Genomic DNA, 21,416 nt, shown 5'->3' on the forward strand with positions numbered 1-21,416 from the left:
GAAATGTTTTAAAACAGTATTATCAACATGAATATGGATCATCAGTTGTAGAAGTTTTATCACAGGCAAGTTATTATCCTGATTTTTTGTTGTCTTCTATCTACTCTTATATAACGTGATAAACTGAGACTTATTGTACAGCAAAACTGATTGAGTTCACACAGATGTTACCTTCTTTCATGATGTGCTTACTCTTATGATGTCCACTGCTAGGTTATGGGTTGTAACAAGTTACAAGCAACATGAAAAAGAGCAGGGTTAAGATAAATTTAGGTTTACATATCAGTAGACATACCTAGGACATATGAAGAATAGCACAGTAGAGAATATCACATAAGAATGTATCTCAGCAAAGCTGTAACAAATAATGGGAAAAAAAAAAAAAAAAAAAAAAAAAAACACAAAATGACAAAACAGATGGGAAATATACATCATCAGACCTTGCCCACGTCACTGTATGAAGAATTGTCGTTGCATCTTTACATCACTTTATACTTTAGAAAAAAAATTCTACTACCACAAACAGATAAATAAATAGCATCATGACAGTATTAGGCATTAATAAAGTCTCTCTTTAAAAATGCAAAAAGGAATGTGTTTATTAACATCTCATACAAAAAAGAAAAAAAAAAGATATTTTTTCTCTTTTGGCTAAACAGAACATAGATAGAATTTTTCTCTAAGCTACTTATAGCTAAAATCTGGACAAAACAGCACCAGATTACATTTCCTACTTTCCCTGTACGACATAGAATTTGGTCTTAAGGTACAAGATCATGTTGGAAATGCAGACTGCTTAACACAAGAACAAAACTTACTAGTACGTTTGCATGTTTATGTTGCATAAGATAATACAATCCATCTGTTGGAAAAATGCTCACTGAATATTATATATCTGGCTTAGCAATAAACATGAATAGAAATCAAGTTTTCATTTTTTTTATTTTTTATTTTGTTTTAAATCAAAACCTGGATAATAGTGAGACTTACAAAGAAATGTGCTCAGCAACCTGAGGCAAATTATGCATGGTAATGTTGGAGTCACTGAGAACAGTTAACACGATGTAACCAAATGTCAACTGGAATATTTTGCAGTAACTTACCAAAGAGGTCTGTGTTTAATGAATATACGAATGCTTGGTTTCTAAGTTTTCAGCTTCAGATGGCGAAGATTAAGTGCTAAGGGTGTTACTGTAAACGTTTAAGTGAGATGAACATCACCGATTTTCTAATTTTACCACATGGCTTATTTCAGAAGAAAACAAGCACCAGTTACATAGTTCTCCTGCAAGTCAGTAAACAGTCACACACAAAAAAAATCAAGACAATTTGCTTCTTTGTTTATGCGCAGGATATTTAGTTTGGTTTGCAAAGTATTAGAAGAATAATAAGAACCTCCTGGCAGAATACCGCAACTAAATTTCTAAAAAGCCACTCGGTTAATCTCAGTGTTGAATCTAGCTGTTTCAAATTATTGTAATGTATAATAACAGTCTTATTGACAATATAGATGCGCAGAGCCAAAAAAAGCTAGAAATAGTGGCCAAAACGATGAACTAAGAGCCAGCCCGAATGACAACAAACATCTGGCCATTAACTGAAGAATGGAGGGGTTTAGGAATGCAGCTGTCTGTGGTCTCCTCCAAGTTCCAGAGCCATGAAATACTGCGAGGATTGGTGAAAGCTGGATGAGAAGCACTACTCCTGAAGATAGTAGGTCCTAAAATGGAGTCAACAATCAGTTCATGGTGGAATTTCAAGATTTCTGTGGTCAGAATATATTCATTCCAATGGCCTCATAATGTACATCAACAAATTAATATTGTATGGATGTCATTTCAAAGCCTACTGAAGACGAAGAGCCATTACTGAAGCCATTAGAGCACAGATGGTTCAAACTATATGCAGATATTCATACTTGCATTTCTGCATTATAGCTACTTTTTTTTTCTCCTGTTGAACTGTAATGAATTGTCTCATAATCTATTCCATCTTCTTGCCATTAGCAGGCTTTGAATGTTCACAAATAGGAGCAAAGAACTCATTTTCCAGAGCTTTAATCACACAAAGAGGGAATGCCTAATTCTCTAAATGAAATGGTCTGTGATCACTGAAGCAGAGATTTAATATATCACGGCAAATTAGGTAGATTTTAATAAATTACTTATCTCTCTGAATACTTTACATATGCTTATAAAGAAACATAGCCTGTTTGCAAACAGTGGAAACCCACAGCCTATAAAACCCTTTGAAGAAAACGACAAATAAAAAAGTAAATTAAAAAATGAAATGTATTATATCCTCGTTCTCAAGAGACAATCCTTTTGCAGCACTGATTCACAGCTCCATTAAAAATATCAATTAAATCCTTCATTGAGATTGGTTAAAAGCTATAAAATTAACTTTCCAAGCTAGACACTGGTTATTCAGATACAACAATTCACTGTATGTTTGATATAAGTTCTAAAAGTGACAGAAAACAAACGAAAACGCAGTTGCCTGTCCCCACAGCTCAAACTATGTGAAGCAAAATCTGATACTTTATGGCTTCTTTTTGTGCTTTGACAGATGTTGGCTGAAAGTAAATCTTTTACTGTATAGAAAAATGATTGTGCCTGCCCTTCCCCCTACTTCAAATCATGATAATCATAAACAGCTGATTATAATGTTAGTAGAAGGGCAAAAGTTATTTAAAAAAGGTTGCAGTAATTTAATAAGTCCTGCAACTAGCCTCATTTTTTATATTTAATTGATAGGAACTGCATGCATCAAAGAAAACACATACTGAGATTTAATGTGCATAAAATGGATATTAGCATTTTAAAGAGGCAGATTAACACATTAATCCAAGTAATTTTCATATATTGCTTTTAATAAAATCTTCACAGTATAAAATTCTTAATGAGGCTAATCACAGGCATTCCATTTAGTGGGGTGATTAGGGATAACATAAAAGTATTTTTAATCAGTTTTCTGAGGCTTATGGTTTTTTTATTAAAAATTAAAAATTTGACTTGCATTTTTATTACTGTTTTATGTAGGAAAAAATGTTGAAAATGCAAATAAAGCACATCATTCAATCATGTAGGTATTAATTATTTACAAGACGTTGTCCATTGTGGAGAGATACTTAGCCTTAGGGGGGAAATATAAAAACAAACAGACTGAAAAGTATACAAAACTTTACAACTACAAATCAAGAGTCCTTTTCGTATAAATTATACATTAAATATACCGTACGAATTACAAAGATCTCATCTTTGAAGCACTATCAAGCATGTATTTACACTGGGAGAAGGAACTTCTGTAGGCAAACTTCCCTTTCATGCCTCCTAGTCATCTTTGCATTCCTCATAGACTGAACGCAGTGCATGGAGGGCTTCCACTGTTACTTTGAGCTTTCCAATTACTGCACTATCATCTTCTGCATCAAAAACTAGAAAGGAAACATCAGAAAACAGCATTAGTTAGTTTCATTAAAGGCTTTGGTTTTGTTCTGATAATTTTGCTCAGGATTTGGACAGATGAAAAGGCACCTAGCATATGCTTAAAAAAGGAAAAAAAAATAGCCTCCAGTTCTGGCACTCAGCCCTACATGATTTTGAGAAAGACCTCAGACAGTTTTCATATTAAATGTAATGGATGGTGCTCAGCCCACTGGAAACTCAGCGCTCTAAGAACTAGAAAGTACATCAGTAAAACTATTTTGAAGTAAAGAGAACTATCAGTATGAAAGCTGCCTATACAAATTGTTTATTTTTCATAATACATAAACAGATGTTCAGACTTCAGAATCTAAACTGTTAAAGACATGCATGTATGCTTATAAATACTAAGTAAAAAAATATACTAATGAATACATTTTGTACAGTGTATATATGACCAGGCCAAATTATTTGGTATTTCCCCTAGCCTAAACTATTTAACTACCTTCATTTTTGTTCATGCGTGTTTTAAAGTAGTATTTAAAAATTTTATTTTACAGAAATTAGCTAACATGATTTAAAATTGCTCTCTTCTACAGTATCTATGCAAGCCCTGAGGGCCATGTTCTCTGCTGCTTTGATTAAAAACATGCTGCTAACAGTCGAGAATGAGGTTCTTTCCCAGTTCTGCATAAAAAGTAATGAGGCTGCCTAACGTGACTCTAGGAGGAATTTGAATAAAAACAAATAATCTTGACAGCACGTCTCCTCAAAGCAAATTATACAGCAAAGAAATGGCAAGGTTATGTATTTATGAAATGGACTGGGATAAGTACTCTGGGAACTTGCAATGATAATGCATGCTTCAATGACTAGGCTGCTGGGACAGCTCAGAATAAGTTTGGGGAAACAAAAACCATCATTTACTTTGTTGACAGAGCTATTAGAGGACAGATGAGATGCTATTCTTACAGATCCAAACCATTTCACATATCCTTGGACAAATCATTCAGTGAACTGTCAGCTTAAAAAGCAAACTTCAGAGTGCATACATACATACATACATATATATATATATATATGTATGTATGTATTTAACTTACAAGAACAGCAGGGTAACTACAGCTGATGATATCAGAAAATTATATTAATTCATTTTTTTTCTGTTTTAATATTGTCAAGTTATCTCTGAGGCATATATATATATCATATGCCTTTGTATAAGCTCCTTTACATCCAGCTTCTTGCTTTGTTAGCCTTCTAACTGCTTCAAGTTTCATATAGGCCACTTCCACCCAATTAACAATAAAAAGAACAAGATATGAACAAGGTCTATGTTTGCAGTCCTCAAAAAGAATGAAAGAAGTTTAGGGTACCTAACTTTTAAGAATGATTGGAATGTCAGCAGACTAAGTCTCCTCCATCTAGGTATATTCTTTTGCCCTCAAAGCAATATCCACTTCTGAAAATGTGTATAGTATTATTTAAGAATGCCATTTATTGTGCCACTACACAGAATTGAAATCTGGGTATAAAAGCATCCAGATCTTAAGAACAGGCCTTTTTACAATGATTTCATTCAAGTAAATGGATCGATATAGTCTACTTTTGCCATTATGTGATATATTGTTATGTAAAATTCATTTTAATTCTCTGAATGCTCTAACTATAAGAAAATATGCTTATGGATGCAATAAAAAAAAAATCTAAACTGCACAGTGAAAAACAAATACCAATATATACAAATCACCTGCCAATTATCCTTTGTGTTTAGTACCTCTTTGGCAACGTTATACATTATCTTTCTCATATGGATTTTGGGAAACAGAATATCCTAACCTACCATTTATTATTGATAGTAACTGTCAAGCATGAGTGTCTGCTCTTCAATTAACAGACAACACAAAGTTTGGTTTATTCCAGACAGGGGATTTCTAGTGTAGTGAAAAAGAAGCCAACAGTTTTTGTTTGCCTTTTTTGTTTTCCCTTTTTAAAAAAAAAATCCTCTATATAATTTGTAAGCTTTAGTAGATTCTTACTGAGAAACAAATCTAGCATTTGCAGTGATGGGAAGAAGTGTGGGTAGGAATAAGAGTAAATGTATTTCTATCTGCTACTGTTATCACTTTCATAGGTACAACATACATAAGGAAAAAACAAGTTTGAATATCTTCTGATTAGGGGAAGAAATGATCCTCACTATCCCAAAGCAGCTGGCATTACATAATAATGATTACCTAGAACAACTAATACTAAACAACTGTATCTTCTGTGTTCATAATCATCTCAGATGACAATTAGGAGTTCTAAGAGTTGCGTGAAAGGTGACTTTCAAGGGTACAAAATTAATTTACATCACTAATCAATCTTATCAAATGCGAATTATGACAAACAGGCCATAAAATCCAGAACACAAACAATTTTCCATAGCTGTGAAATACCTTTTTGGAAGAGATGTGCTTTTGAATATCTACTTGGAGAAAAATTATTGGTGGAGAAAAGATGAAGTGGTTCAGCCACAGTAAGAACTGCATCAAATCTGTCTATTATTTTTCCAGGGTACAGAAATTTGATTCTTAGAATTTTCTTTATCATGTTCCCGGAATTTCAATGCGTACTTTCGGTAATTTAGCTACAGCAAGGATGTAAATCATGCAGGATAACAGGAACGGATAAGAAAGCCTATTTCTTTCCCTCACCATTCAGCTCCCCATCACTCAAGGTATGGTAATTAGGCACAACAGTAGGAGTAGCAAGGCCACATTAGTGTGGTATTTGACTGGGGCTAACCTATAATTCCTGCTGTCACAAAGAATACCTTGCAAACATGGGCACACTGCCTCTAGGAATCATGTTGGCTCACCTTTATAGGAGAGTAACCTGTTGCTTTTTTTTTTTTTTTTTTTTTTTTTTAAACAAATATACTCTCAGCTTATTCTTTACTTAGCTTTACCACAGTGGGGAAGGAGGATGGAGCGGAACAGGTAAGGATGAAAATGCATACTTGATAACCCTGTCCCTGCTACGTTGGGGGTGAGGAAAGGCTAAGCCAGGAGGATAGTTTTGCTAGCTGTCTATTAAAGGACCAAATAACCTTCTCTAGTCTTCTTATCTGCTTTATAAAGACGTTATCACAAAACAGAGGAAATGGAAGATTCAACACCTCCTACTCGCCTCAACATGCTTTAATAAATCACAGTGAAAGTTCAGTCATGGTTTGTTACAGAATAATGCTTACTAAACTGACAGACCTAACAAAAGTCACCGGTATTTCATTTTGCCTCAAATATGTTTGATATGGAAGATGCAATCTTGAGGTACTCTGGGGATCATAAAATTACTTTCAACAAGATAAAGACATTAGCAATACAGAATTATTGACAGAAGTTTTAATAACAAAATAATACCTATTCACAGTCTTATTGGGTAAATATGATGTACAAAACAGAGAATCATAACAAGTAGACATGTCCTAAAAGTTCTTAGGTTTTATGAACTGATTATTATGAGCTGGGAATGCTGTTTTTTCTTCAAAGCACTTTTTAAGGAATAACAAAATTACACAGTTTTTGAAGACTTCTTCAGACAAATGTGGAGGCCATTAGAGGCCATGGAGGCCATTAAAGAAATTCTTGTTCAAAGTCAAACAACTACTTACACAGCAAAGCTTGCAGAGACAAGCAGAAATTGAACAAATAATTGGTGGTTATGGAAGGTTACAACAAATTAGCCTCTAAAACTTACCATCAATATCTTGCTCAATGACGTCCCTTTCCTTCTGGAATATCTCTCTCAAACTGACATAAGCAAACCCAATATCTTCACATTCAAGATCCTGTTCATCTTCTGGGGGATCGGTAACCACTGTAAACAGTAGACTAAACATAAGAAAAGATATATTTACATTCAGAAAGAGTTGAAAAGTATCACAAAAACACATTAGAAAGGCAAAAAACAAACAAACAAACAAAAAAATGAACTATTTTTACCAGATAAGCATAAACCAGATCTCTATTACTGATGTGCAACATTTTCCAAGAAAACAATAGTTTGGGAACCTTTTTTTTTCAAAATCTTCCCTCCTTCTTTAGCATTATTTATCAATACTAGAAGAACAGATAGAAGGACAGAGAATAGTCTAAGGATGAAAGATTTTTTTCACATTTCAAACTCCTAGCTCAGCTATTGAATAAAATGTTCAAGTCACTTAATTTCTTTACATCTTCCTCTGTTCATTAAATCAAGATTGTACCTATGTGCTTTTAGGAAAATTCATTTATAATCATTTTAAAGTAGTGATAGCTTTTCTGTGTTTTTTGTTTGTTTGTTTTTAGATTGTTGACCTTGCCATGCATTAGATGTGAACAATTAAATGGCAAAAATATTCATTTTAGATTAAACATTACGTTTTGTTGGTTAAAACCTTTGACAGCAAAACTTGTAAGAAAAGTTCAATTACTTTCATTTAGTCATAAAATGGACCTGTATGATTGTTTGGGCTTGGATACAGAACATACTTATGAAGTAAAACTTTTCATTTGTCCCCAGTTAGGGTACTTCTGTTTGCAAAGCAAGCTTGGAACACGTTGGATTATTTTTGGACTGGACTAAACTAGACTGAAGATGTGCTCCAGGAGTACCCCTAATGCGCTGCACTGAAAATAGACACTCAGTCAATGGGATCAATTTGGAGTATTCTGAATTCTGAAAATCATCCTAAGAACTATGTACTTTGAATATCAGACCATTAGCAACAACTGCTTTGCTCTAGAGATTCTCTGTCTCCCACTGGTCCACACTACTTGATTATGCAGACCCAGTAAATCCTAAGCCATGCATTTTCTTGTCTTCATAATGAGTGGTGTGAGAGACATAAGTATTTAAGACAAACCATATCTAACATTTCCCTGCTATCAGAAATACTAACCATATTTAATGAAGTATTTCCAAACACCATAACACCATGTGCAAAGTATTTAGCTGAAAGTCACTGCGAGTTTTCACACATCATTAAGACACTTGTCAAGAACACTGTTCAAGTCCAGAACACATTCTACAAAACCGAACAGGAACCTAAAGGCAGTTCTCTCAAAATAGTACCTTTCTAATACTGTATCATGCATTCCCTGTTTCAAGTTGTACCTTACACTGCCATTTGTCCTGTAGTCATTCTCTCCGACCAATACACCTCCTATTTTACCTTAATTGTTCCATTATTGTTTTACACTTTAGACAACAATCAAACAAAACTAGCCACGAGTACAGCCTGGACACAAAAGCCATCGTCTATTTATCATCCTGTTTAAATGCAAGCCTGTTTGTTGATCCCAAACATCTAAGTTGATCCCAACAACTATATAAAATATTTGCATTTCTTCTGCGAACTTAAATTACACTCATTGTACTCAAGTATAGTTTTACTGTTAAACATATAATTACAGTATTGTGCTGGAGCTGACTTGAGTTAGTGGCTTGTGCTGGGGCCAAAAGCACTGAGACTGACAAAATGACAGGAATTCTGATTTAACTACTTTTTTGGTATGTCTTGGCAATATTACTAAAACAGTGAATGCCTGTGAGATTTACAACCTAAAAATGTTCCAATAAGCACAATTCCAAAGGAGTAACAATCAAACTGCACAAAATCCAAGCCTATGGGAAAGACTATCTCAGACAAATTATAATCAAATCCTCCTAAAAGCCTTTAAGTATAGTAACAATGACTGCAATCTGCTTTTATAGCATTTTGGTTTTGTTCTGGCTTTTACTAAAAATATTTATTATTTTGATTATTAAATACTTGTTTATGGCTAAAAGCTGACATCTGTTGAAAGTAAATGTTGTTTTAAAAAAAGGTTCTAGAAACAAAAGAAAAAAAAGAAAAATATCACAGCTATTTCCAACAGCAGGTGGCTTGACGGAGTATAATGGATCTAACTTAAGATTTTTGGCACAGAGCTAAGGATGAGCATAAGTGCCAAAACTCAATCAAAATGGAAGAATTAATGAAGTGTTCAAGATAACTATTAAATGAAATAAAAACAAGTTAAAATTGTAACAAAGCCTGATAAAACTGTTGGGATCTGGGAACGGATCTATTCTGTTCTAATTCAGTGTCAATGTTGTATCAAATTAATGGGAGAAAACAGCTAGGCAATGATAAATAGGGGAAATAGTGCTGGATTAATTTTCATCTTTTAAGTGTACCAAATGAAAAATAATAATTGCTTCAACCTTAAAAATACGTTTTACAATGCAGCAGAAAAACCTGAAACAAACATTGTTATGATAGCACTTAAAGGTGTTATCACCAGCAGGTAATTTTGAATGCCTGGGAGAAGATGTGATGTTGGCAGATTTTGGTTCCAATTCTTTACTCAGATCAGCCATTTTTAAGCAGCAAGGAGAAATCCTTGCATATAATATATTAATGTGAAGCTAACACTGTATGTGTGTTCTATACTCTTATGATATGGATGTGTAGCTTTAACTTCTTTGGTGAACAATGACTTCATACAGTCAGTTTCTTGGTGCAGAAATCATTTCCTACCAAGAAACAATACACCTGTCAGGCTCAGCCTGGAAACCTCTCGCACAAACCTGTTCACTCTTGTTATCACAGCAGGGTGACTGTTATAAGAATGGATTCTTCCATTCTTCACACACGTCTCTTTTGACACTTGTCAGATGAGTATGTACTATATCACCAGGTCTGCAAGTACTGCAAGTATCATCTGGCATGAGGAATCAGGTACGTTTCTCTGTATGACCCAAATTTCCACACTCTTAAAATGCTGAAAGGTAACAGATGAACACAAACTGGGCAAACCATAAATGCAATTGAGTTCCAGTTATCTTAAATGGACTGGCTCAAATGCCTCCTTTTACTACCTGATTTAAAGACTTTAACATGGAAGTACATTAGGCTAAGATGATAAAAGAACAACAAAAAACTACTAATTTTGTACCATCCCATTCATTTTCACAAGGTTTTACAAGTACTATTAAGTATAGCTTTCTAACATAAAAAAGGAATATAAACTGAATCTCTATAATACAACAGCAGAAACAAAACATAAAGGCTACCCTTGTCACACAGCAGAGCTATAAGAAAAAGCAAGTGTTCTGACAAAATTTCCATAGTAATGATAAAGACATCGCCTGTCTGAAAATGTAGATAAAAACAAAGACGCTTGTCAAAAAAGAAGAGGCATCTTTGTGCTATGCAACAATTACCAACCTAAAAAGGATTTCAAGAGTCCTCCATGTCTCCTACCATCTCATGCTCATGTATTTTAGACTTTATATCATTCTATTTAGCACTGTATTTTCTTGATTATTTATACTGCTGAAAACACAAAGTGTTAAATACTGAATATTCTTGCATTTCCTGCCAATAAAGCCATTTATTCCAATATGGAACTAAAATCAACATTAAAAAACAACAACAACAAAAATCATGATTATTCCACACGATATACAATTGAAAAAAAAAAAGCAACTTCTTTTTAAGAAAATTTATCTTTTAATTTACAGTAAACCACACTCCCAATAAATAAACATACTTTCCCATATAAATGCCACATTAATATACATTTATTTGTTTGTAAGTATAAAGTTAAAGAATATAAAGCTGTGAAATTCATTATTCTCATGGTCTAACTGGTCCCCAATTCAATTATAGGACTATCACCTGGAGTTCTGGCTTAGCAGTAATTTTATTTATTCTATTCAAATTTTTCTTTTAACACTTGAGAATATTCATTTGTTTCAAAGGATATCCTTCAACATGACTCTGCTTTTGGAATAAAAAACATAGCAAACAAGGTACCTGTGTTTGTTCCAATATGGAATTAATCTTTATGAGTATCATTTCTAACAACATTTGTGACAAAAAAAAAAAAAAGTTCACCTGAAAACTTAAACACATAATACACTGACTTTGCTCCTATAATCTGGCACTGTACAAACACCAACAGAGTGTCAGGCTAACCCATGTGCAGACAATTTTCAATGATATTTATATCCTTGATAATTTGGTCTCCTGATCTTTAAAGCATTAGTTTAGTTCAGTTCCTGTTTCAGCTGAAAAAGCTCTGATACTAGTTTGTAAGGCCTGTGATAGAAAACATGTGCTGAAGATAGAACTAGGCCAGGTTTAAAAACGCGCAGAGCTGAAAACGTTTGGTGTAAAAGAATCTTTCCATAAGTTTTGTTTCTTGGTGGTCCTCGTGCTAGGCTAAGGCAGGGAACTGGACTACTGATGAACCTCCTGCCTCGCTGTTCAGTCGACACCAAATCGAAACTTCACCACAGAACAGTTTGTTCCACGTGACAACAAAGAAAACAACCTACCTTGTAACAACATTATATGATGGTGAAAATAAAAGATGAATGCTTCTGCTCTGGAGAAAAAGCTTGCTGCTGTTACTTATTTCATACTAAAAATTAACTTTTCAATAGAACATATCTACATTAGATCTGGTGAATATTTAGTATAGATACCTAAGTATTTATTGGTGAAATTGCAACCTACAGACTAGCTAGTTTCCTTCACTAAATTATCCCCAAGGGGAAGAAAAAAAAAAAAGAGAAAAAAAAGAGTATTTTATCTTCAGTATCATTAAATTCTTAATATAGCATTTTCCCATTCTGTATGGTAAAGCAAATATTTTGCTTCACCAAAATATTTTGCTTTTTTTAAAGAATGAAGACTTTTTTTTAATATTTATCTCAACCTCAAAATGCTTCGGTGCGATATTTCCTATTCCCACAAAGCTCATTTCACAGTTTTCCCTGCTACATCTTGGTAAAATCTGTTAACAGGCCAAGGAACAGAACTCAACTTTAGAAGGGAAATAGAATGAAGATGGACCAGTCTGTCCTACTGCAGAGTGAATCTGTGTCTGGTGAATAAACAAGTATTTTAAAACAAAAACAAGTAACACCTATACTTCAAGCACAGTCAGAATGTATTCTCCTCTTCTGCAAATAAAATCAACCTTTAAATTAATAATAGTCCCATTTTTATTAAGATTGACCTTCAAGAGTAAACAGAATCAGCATTTGTTATTCATGTGTTCAAAGGAATGTGCATCCTATCTCAATCAAAAAATCTGAATAAACAAGCTTATTATTACGAGCTCAGACTAGACCAATCCATACTCCTTCTCATAAGTATAAATACAATAGCTGACTACTAAATCAATTTTTATATAGGTTCAATTTATATACAAGGCTTCTGGAAATTCCAGAGCTAAGGAATACTTTCTGAAGCTTTTATACTTTTAGTTCTTCGAATTCAGAAAGCAAAAGACGTATTACTGTGATAGATGTGCTTTAAAAGTTCATCATTGATAGAATGCTGAAGACAGAATCTCTCTTTTGTGAAACATGACTTAACAAAAAACAAAACACAGCACTAAAACAACATTAAGAGAGATAGCAACGTTCCACGTCACACAAACCTATTCAGGGAAGAAACGATTATCAATCACTACATCAGAACATAGGTATAATTCCCAGCTGAAACAAAATTCTCTCTTGTTCGTTAGTTACGTATTAACTTCTCTTGGGTATTTCCTCAATACAGTCAAAGAACAAGGCAAGCCAAATGGCAAAACGTAAAGCATTCTTTACAAAGACCTTTTATGGAGTTTTTCAGCACTAATATGTACCTGTCAGCGTTTAGATCTGGTTTTTGAAGTATAGACTTGAGATACTCTCTTCTTGCACGATTTTTTGCCTTATCCACATGTATCACTGCAAAGCAAATTGGAATTAATATAATTAGTTACCGCCTGTTTTTCATCTTCCAGGAGAAAAAGCGTGAAGAAAAGAACAAAGAAAAATAAACATTTCATTCCCTTGTCTTTCCTAAGGAAAAGCAACAACGCTAGAATCAAATTTGAAAGGTCATGTGATCTAATGGCATGTCACCGGCGGTTCTATGTGCACGCTGTCAGAAAAGATACAAGCAGCATCTAAGCATGCCACATAGCTGTCATTTTCTGTTAATGGCAATAGCAGTCATGATTTTAAAAGCCAGTGGTCTTTACTGCTTTGTATTTGAAGGGATTTAGCGCATTTTCTTCCACTGAGGAAGCTAGTGATAATGATAATGTATGGCAGAACGCTTGTCCTTTTTGACAGCCTCAGTAATTTAATCCTCCTTTCCTGCCACAATATTTCAATAAGAGAAACAACTAGACCAATGGACGGAAGAAAATCCACAGACCGGGGAGTGTGTGCAAATGCTCTAAAAGCCTCTTATTGTTTTAATTTAAAATAAAAACAAGAGACCCAGAGTTTAATTTTTGTACCATTAATATAACCTAGAGTGAAAAATAGTCTAGATTTGGACAAACAATAAAATAATACGAAACAGGGTTTTAGGAAATTTGTTACAACGTTTTTTTGGGAATCTTGTATTAAGAAAGTCACTTCTTTTTCACACATGGTATCAGCCTACAAGTATTAGAAGAACTTAAACTACTGTGAAGGACTATAAAAAAATTCTGGATGTGAACAACAACGTTAAAGGAATTACACATTTTTGTTTTTTAAAAAGAAGTTAGAAACATAGCTGAAAAAAAAAATAATACTAGGACAGAAATATAACTTTCTGGGAAATAAGCATAGCTCCTAGGAACATTTTGCATTTATTTTAGAGAACAGGAGTAGCAGCTAGAAATTCGGCTCTCTTTAAATTCCAGCATCTTTATTCCTACCATGGCTCACTCTGTCACTGCAGGAAAAAAAATATGACAATCTCCACCTTTCCTTCACTCTGCACATCATGTTAAGGGTTCTTTTCCTTTGTGCTGACAGAATCTGTTATGAATTTCATACCCTCCTCTACTATCCAAAGTAAACTTATCCGTATAAACAGAAGTTATTACCAGCAAGGATCAGGGAGTATCGGAATATAGGCATACAATATAGAGATAAGAAGGCTCAAATTAACTCCTTGCAAAGGGATTTATTGGTGGTCATATCCCTATCAAAGTCCTTCTAGGAAGCACATCATGCAGAGCCACTGTTCTTCCCATTTGCCTAAAGCTCCTCAACTCTTGCCTGGCCAGCAGAACCGCTACTAGAAATCAGCACTTTCAGACAACAGCCAGGATCTGAATCACTCAATGGAAGGAACCTTTTTTTCTAACACCTTTTTCCCTACTAGTAGAAAGCAAAGCACTGGTGTTCCATCTTGGGATCCTTAATTTCCACCCACAACACTGTTACTTTCTTGGACAGGTTAAAAAAAAGCTATTACTGCCATCTGCTTTTCTTTTGGGTATGTGGATGACTTTCCACATGTGCTCCTCTCATGGCCAAGTCCTCCTGGGGCCACCACAGGAAGTGATGGGGAGGCAGCAGGGAGACAGATGGACAGCCAGAGAACTTCAAAGGAGCTGTCACATCCACAGACTCTTCCCTTCCCCATAAGCATTCCAACTGGAACTTCCTAAGTTTACTAATTGTGTATCTAAAACAATTTTACATGGAAGTCTATTTACAAACCTAAAGAATTTGAATTCACTTCAGTCAGTGGAAAAATTCATACTAGCAAGTAAAACATTCAGCACAAGAACTCCATTCAAATCAGGAAAAATGATTAACTGCAGTGAAAAGAAACTTACATTTTTAGATAACGATGAATAACATACTTTCATATCACCCCTAACTACTGCTTATAACACTGAATAATAACACTGCTCCAAGGCGTGGAACATCTCATATTTCTATCCAATTAATTGCAAAAATCATCCAAAATTAACTTGTGACAGTTTGCATCTAAAATTATAATTTTTAAATTTGTCCTGAAGAAGCATTAAAACCTGAAAGATTAGAATGCCCCTGAACCTTGTTAAAAGCCACTGCAATTCTAAACATTAACATAGCTGGCTGTGTTACAACATACTTTTTTCATAATTCACTTTCTAACAGAACTAAATGAGTCTGTTTTGAAGCAGAGGTTCATTACAACGATGGAAAAACAATGTCTCATACTGTGTTGAGCCTTAATGGAGAACAAGAATAAACACCAAGAAGTATGACTATGTTTCTGATACCAGGCCTTTCATTTGAATTATTCTGAAGAAACCAGCCATTTTTTAAGGGTATGGAACTTCAGAAATTTATTTTCAATGAAAATAAAACCCATCATCTTCCTCCCCACCTTCCCTACTCCCTTTGGTGAAATTGTACTTTGGGCTGTCCAAGTAACCACCTGTTCACTGAGAAAGTTGTCTGATTAAGGAACTCAAAATCTTTGGAAGATTTCAGAAAATTTTCTTCTGCTGCTGTCTGTTCTCTAGAATCATTGCATACAGTAAAAACGGCACATCTTGCATCTTCTGTTACCTTCTAGTAGCTTTCCTGCCATCTCAGCATTTTTGTAGTTAAATCTTCATATTTAATACAACATGAAAGCTTTTTCTTAACATTTATGAACTGTCCTTACCTTGTTAATTAACGTAATTGTGACTTTTACAAGGAAAGTATTCCTTTTACTGAAATTGAGTCCAATATCAACAGATGCATTTATATGAGTGTAACTGAGCTTTGTTTTCCTGAAGCAACTGATGATTCCCAATGTTTCTCAGATGGCAAACTGCTATTACGTTCAATTTAAAGTTATCTATTGTGACATGACTGTAAGTATTTTCCAGCACACAATTTTAAAGTACGTTAAAAAATTAAAGTACGAACACATTGCTTATAATGATCTCTAACACTTCCTAACATCATACACAAATTAAGTCCTATCAAAGATGTGAATCTTTATTTATTTATTTTAAAATAAATTACAGGACAGAATCATGGTGTAAGCACATTTTGGGAAGTTCCCCTTTTCTCTGAGTTCATGGGATTAGGGTGTTTGGGAGCATTCTTGGGTATTCTGATAACTCTTAACACCTCCTCTCCTCAAAAAGTCATAGTCAAAATAAGTAATTAATGTCAAATTACATACTCTAACCACTTGTGAAAAGGGAAATTCATAAGGTCTTCTCTGTCCAGATAAATGTAGATCTACTCTATTGTTTTTCAGCAAGATTCCATTAATCTTCTGGTATATTACATATGAAGCAATGAAAGTGAAGGATATGCAAAAGGTATAGAAACAATACATCTGGTTTTTATACAAAGAATCTAATGGAGCCTTCTGTATCATCTAAAACACGTTTAAAACACTCAAGCTGCTCAAGTAATAAATAATAAAAAATATTTTATATATAATTAATGATTTCTTAGGTTACTTATGGATTTACCATGTGTTTTTTTTCTATACAAAATCTAGAAGACTATCAGTTTCCTTCAAATCTCAAAGTAAATTTCTTTCTCCCCATGCAAATCTCATTTTTATTAAAGAAAATATTCAATTAACCTCAAATATTCAACATACTCAAATCTAGCTAGACATAATAACACAATATTAGACAAATAAATTCTGTGATTCTGTGTGAAATAAGAGATGCAGTAAAGCCATAGTAAACACACATGCAGATTTCATTACTACTACCTTACTAGCTTTCCAACTGACATTATCAAACAGCAGACATGGATTTTTCTTCTCTTATATGCAAAACTAACCTTAAGTAAAAATTATATAACCAATTATCTAAGCACAACTCTGCAATTAATAATCATGGTAGTATAACGCTGCAGAATACAAGCCTGGAGCTGCTAATAACCACATTCTGATATTTGTTTGTTAGGCAATTTTGAAGTTTAAACATTTCTACACTTGAGCAGCAAACAGAAAGATCAATTATCAAGCCAAGTTTTAACTAGCAGAAATAGTATAATACAGCATTACCAGTTCAGAAAGCCTTATGAATTAGGCTCATGAATTAGCCTTATGCATCAGACTCTGCAGAGCATAATAGTGTCTTCCAATATCCCAGCTTGAAATGCATTTAAGTTTCATCGTTGTCTTAAGAGACTGAAATTTCATCTTGTACTCATCTCTGTTTCTACTTTCCCACTTTTAATGTATCTGCCCTAAATTGGCTATGTTTTGCTAGTTCTACTTTGTGTAGTCAGTACTTAAAAAAAAATCTAGTATTATGCTTAGATCATACCCAAAATGCACAGGAATCAAAAGATTGTGCAAGAATTTATTTTTGTACCTCCTGAATGCTTCTTATATGCAAAGCAATGAGAACTCAAGAATGATGAGAAATTGAAATTGTTAGACAGCTTTCTTTTATTGGCTTAAGGTGTTATTTCAATGAGGTTTTACAAATTTGATTTCAATAATGTCTTCCTATCTAGCACATTTGGAAAAGTGTTTACAGCAACTAGCAAGATGAGCATTGTTAAAATAAAAAGTTATTTACTTGATGTCTAATGTCTCTTACATGATGTCAGAAATCTCACATTTTTAAAAGCAGGCAGGCCTCAGTGAATTAAATTCAGTCTGCAGTGTTTTGTAAATAAAGGCATACGACTGTCTTTTTCAAAGTTACCAAAATTAACAAAATATTGTGCCCCAGCCTTTATATTTCCTCTCAAATTTGCAGTCACCCTATGGTCAAGAAAATGTGGCTTGACGTGACTCAGAGTGCACTTGCAGCCCAGAAGACCAATTGCATCCTGGGCTCCATCAACAGAGGCAAGGCCAGCAGGTTGAGGGAGATGATTATCCTCCACTGCTCTGCCCTTGTGAGGCCCCACTTTCTGTGGCCTTCAGTACAAGGAAGATACGGAGCAGGTCCAGAGGAGGGCCACAAAGAGCATCAGAGGGCTGGAACGCCTCTTCTGTGAAGAAAGGCCAAGAGAGCTGGGGGTGTTGAGCCTGAAGAAGAGAAGGCTCCAGGAAAACCTCACTGCAGCCTTATAAGGAAGATGGAGAATAACTTTTTACTCAAGCAGGATAACTAGAGACAAGGGAAATAGTTTTAAAATGAAAGAGGGGAGATTTAGATTAGCTGTTAGGAGGAAGTTCTTCACTCAGAGGGTGGTGAGGCACTGGCCCGGTGTCCTGGTTTCAGTTAGGACAGAGCTGGCATTCTGCCAGGTACTAGGAAGAAAATTAACTCTGTCCTAACTGAAACCAGGACACCCAGGCTGCCCAGAGAAGCTGTGGGTGACCCATCCCCGGAGGTGTTCATGGCCAGGTTGGATGGGGCGCTGGGCAACCTGATCTAGTGGGTGGCATCCCTGCCCATGGAAGGCGAGTCGGAACTAGGTGATCTTTTAGGTCTCTTCCAACCCAAGCCGTTCTATGATTCTATGAAAAACAAACGTAGTAGTATTAGACATTGCTAAATAATTCCTATTTCAAAAAGTTCTTATTAAAGGAACACTGAATATTCCTTAGTGATGTTCTAGTCCAATTACATATTTTCTCTTTTGAACTGTATTTGTTGTACATGGTTATGTGGAATGCCTTTCTTCTGCTGTATCATCACGTACCAACAGAAACATCATTTCCTCATGTTCTTTGAGAAAGAATACGTAACTTTAACTTTAAAAATTAACTTAAAATCTTAAAAATGTAATTTAAAATCTAACTTAAAAAATTACAGGCTAACAGGATGTTTACATATATTGTAATGTTATCACTTCATACAGCAGCCTACTTCAACAATTGATTTTATACTTGCTAATCGCATCCCTAGCATTTCTAAAAACACTTGTAATGTTTCCTAAACTATCCAGGAACAAAACAAATACAATTAGTACACAGACAAATCCAACTATAACATAGAGGAGATATCGACGGGCTTTTCCAAAGACAAAATTTAAGAGAGGAAAGAAGAAAGACATTATACTTACCGTTGCTGTAGTTATAGTGAACCCTCTGACCAATTGTTGGCTTTGGAAGTGACACTGGGGTCTCCTCTACAACTAAGTTGTATAATCTGCACTCTACAAACAGCTGTTGTATTGTTTCATCTGCTGCAATTCGTGACTCAGTAAGACCAAGTGATATAATTTCAATCCGGATTTTTTCAGTTGCCTATTTAAAAACAAACCACAAACGCAATAAAAATATTTTTCATTTCTTGAAGTGTTAACTAAAACAAATATACATGTATGTAAATCACTGGGTATTTTGAATGGTTAACACTGCTTGATTGATTTTGACATAGACACAATATGATTCTAAAGCCCCAGGGTTTGTAGTCAAGAGCATCATTGCAACAGATCCTGATTTACATGCAGTGTTGAAATACTTTTACAATAGTCATACTCTACTGGAGGAGATTAAGTTAAGGATATCTGCATTTATAAATGGTATCTGAACCACAGACTTCAGCTGCTGTTATTTTTAGCTACACAACAAAGTCTTTTGTATCTTAATCCTGTAGTTGCTTGAAATAGTCTAAGCAATACCAGGTATCAATGTTTTCACAATGAAAGAAAATTAATAGATGTGGTGCCTACTGCAGACTATTCTACAATTATTTTGATGAAAATCCATCAAGTTACGAAGTACTTAAGCATGTAAAGTAACACTGTACATACATGGAACTCAGTTTCATATACTCAACTTTTCTAGTAATATCAAATGCGCATTGAAGAGGTAAAATTAACAACATGATAATAAAAGTAATATCCCAATTGGTCTTCATCAGAACCCTTTATCATATATATATAAAAAAAATATTTTTTTTAAACTATAATGACATTTTTCTATTACTCATATGAACTTGTTTCATACCACCCAGCAACATCTGTATTATTTGTGTACATAGAAATGTTAATAAATTTTATTGTGTTTAAATGGAAATGTCACACTCATCAGAAGGAGTCACAAATATTTCCCTAAGTAACTCTGTAAAAGAAAGAAAAGCCACTATGGTTTCAAAATTGGAGAACATAGGTGAGCATTCAAAGATGAGACTCTTCAAATAATAAACAGAGATCCCTGCAGTTCAGAAATGTCAAAAAAATTGAGTTCTTTTCAAGTTCATAACTTTATTAAAATTATTTCCCCTACTTGGAAATATTCTGACAAATTTTTATGGTAAATATAAATCATTTGAAGTAAAATTATATTCAAAAGATCAGCTTTCTAGATTCAGTTAGAACTGCAAATCAATATTCTAATTTATTATGGAGATAGCTTATGCTTTTCCAAGCAAATTATATAATTAATCAAACTGAAAAGCAGGTGTATCCTACTGTAAAAATATCCATCATATAGAACAATTTCCATTGCTGTCAAGCCCTTTCAATATTTGATGAAGTAATTTTACCCCCTCCTTTCAAAAGACATTTCCTTTTATTATGTATCCTAAGACACTTTAACTAAAAACCCAAATCTGAATATTTCAATAAGGTTGTTTTATTATTCAGTAGATTCATGGAAATTTTACTAGGATGACAGAGAAAATTCCACACCATTCTGTCTCCACTAATACAGGTACACGGCTTCAGCTGGCAATATTACTAGGATTAGCATAGAATGATGAAATATTTAAAGGAATTTTTTTTTTTCCAAAATCTAATAAATCAAATGACTGCCAAATGTCATTAAAGTGATGGTCTTTGACTTGAATATGCTTTTCATATTCAAATTTGAAAAGAAAGAGATGAAAGCCTGGAAAGGTTACTCAGTTTCAACTAATAACCTCAAGCACTCTACATTCACATGCATAAAAAATGAAATTGGCTCCATTGTCTAATTTTACTTCAGAAACAACTCCTTTTTTCTTGCACTGAACAGATGTATGAGCATCTGTATTTAAAGTGATATGCTGAATGGTTTTGTTCGCCCCAAAGTATTTAGTAGTTATGTCAAACTAGTTTGTACACAGACAAGTAGTTTATGAATCAAGTCCAAATTCAATACCCTGTATTACAAAGTATTTCTTTTATGTAACTTAAACTTGTTTGACATATTTAACCCTTGTAATTGCACACTGCAGGCAAAGAATATTGCAGTTTTTCTAGGAGGGCAGAATAAATCAGGTATTGATGGCACTTTGTTAACTTAGAACAAAACAAATAACCGAGTCATGCCACTACAAAATT

General features: G+C 34.1%; 1 protein-coding gene across 11 annotated transcripts in view; it reads right to left on the reverse strand.

The window, feature by feature from the left end:
* Nucleotides 1–661: 661 nt before the first annotated feature.
* Nucleotides 662–21,416, reverse strand: part of RPGRIP1L (RPGRIP1 like) — a 74,141-nt gene continuing 53,386 nt past the window's right edge. For 10 of the 11 annotated variants that reach the window (XM_082769785.1, XM_082769788.1, XM_082769784.1 and 7 more), the window contains 4 exons: nucleotides 19,212–19,395; nucleotides 13,103–13,187; nucleotides 7,170–7,303; nucleotides 662–3,436 (listed from right to left, as the gene is read on the reverse strand). In XM_082769785.1, the coding sequence (XP_082625911.1) occupies nucleotides 3,333–3,436; nucleotides 7,170–7,303; nucleotides 13,103–13,187; nucleotides 19,212–19,395 (507 nt within the window). In that variant the 3' untranslated portion in view covers nucleotides 662–3,332. The remainder of the gene's footprint in view (nucleotides 3,437–7,169; nucleotides 7,304–13,102; nucleotides 13,188–19,211; nucleotides 19,396–21,416) is intronic. The other variant, XM_082769782.1, reaches the window with a different exon arrangement.

This window comes from Aythya marila (genome assembly GCF_965140915.1).
Source record: "Aythya marila genome assembly, chromosome: 12".
Taxonomy (NCBI): Eukaryota; Metazoa; Chordata; class Aves; order Anseriformes; family Anatidae; genus Aythya; species Aythya marila.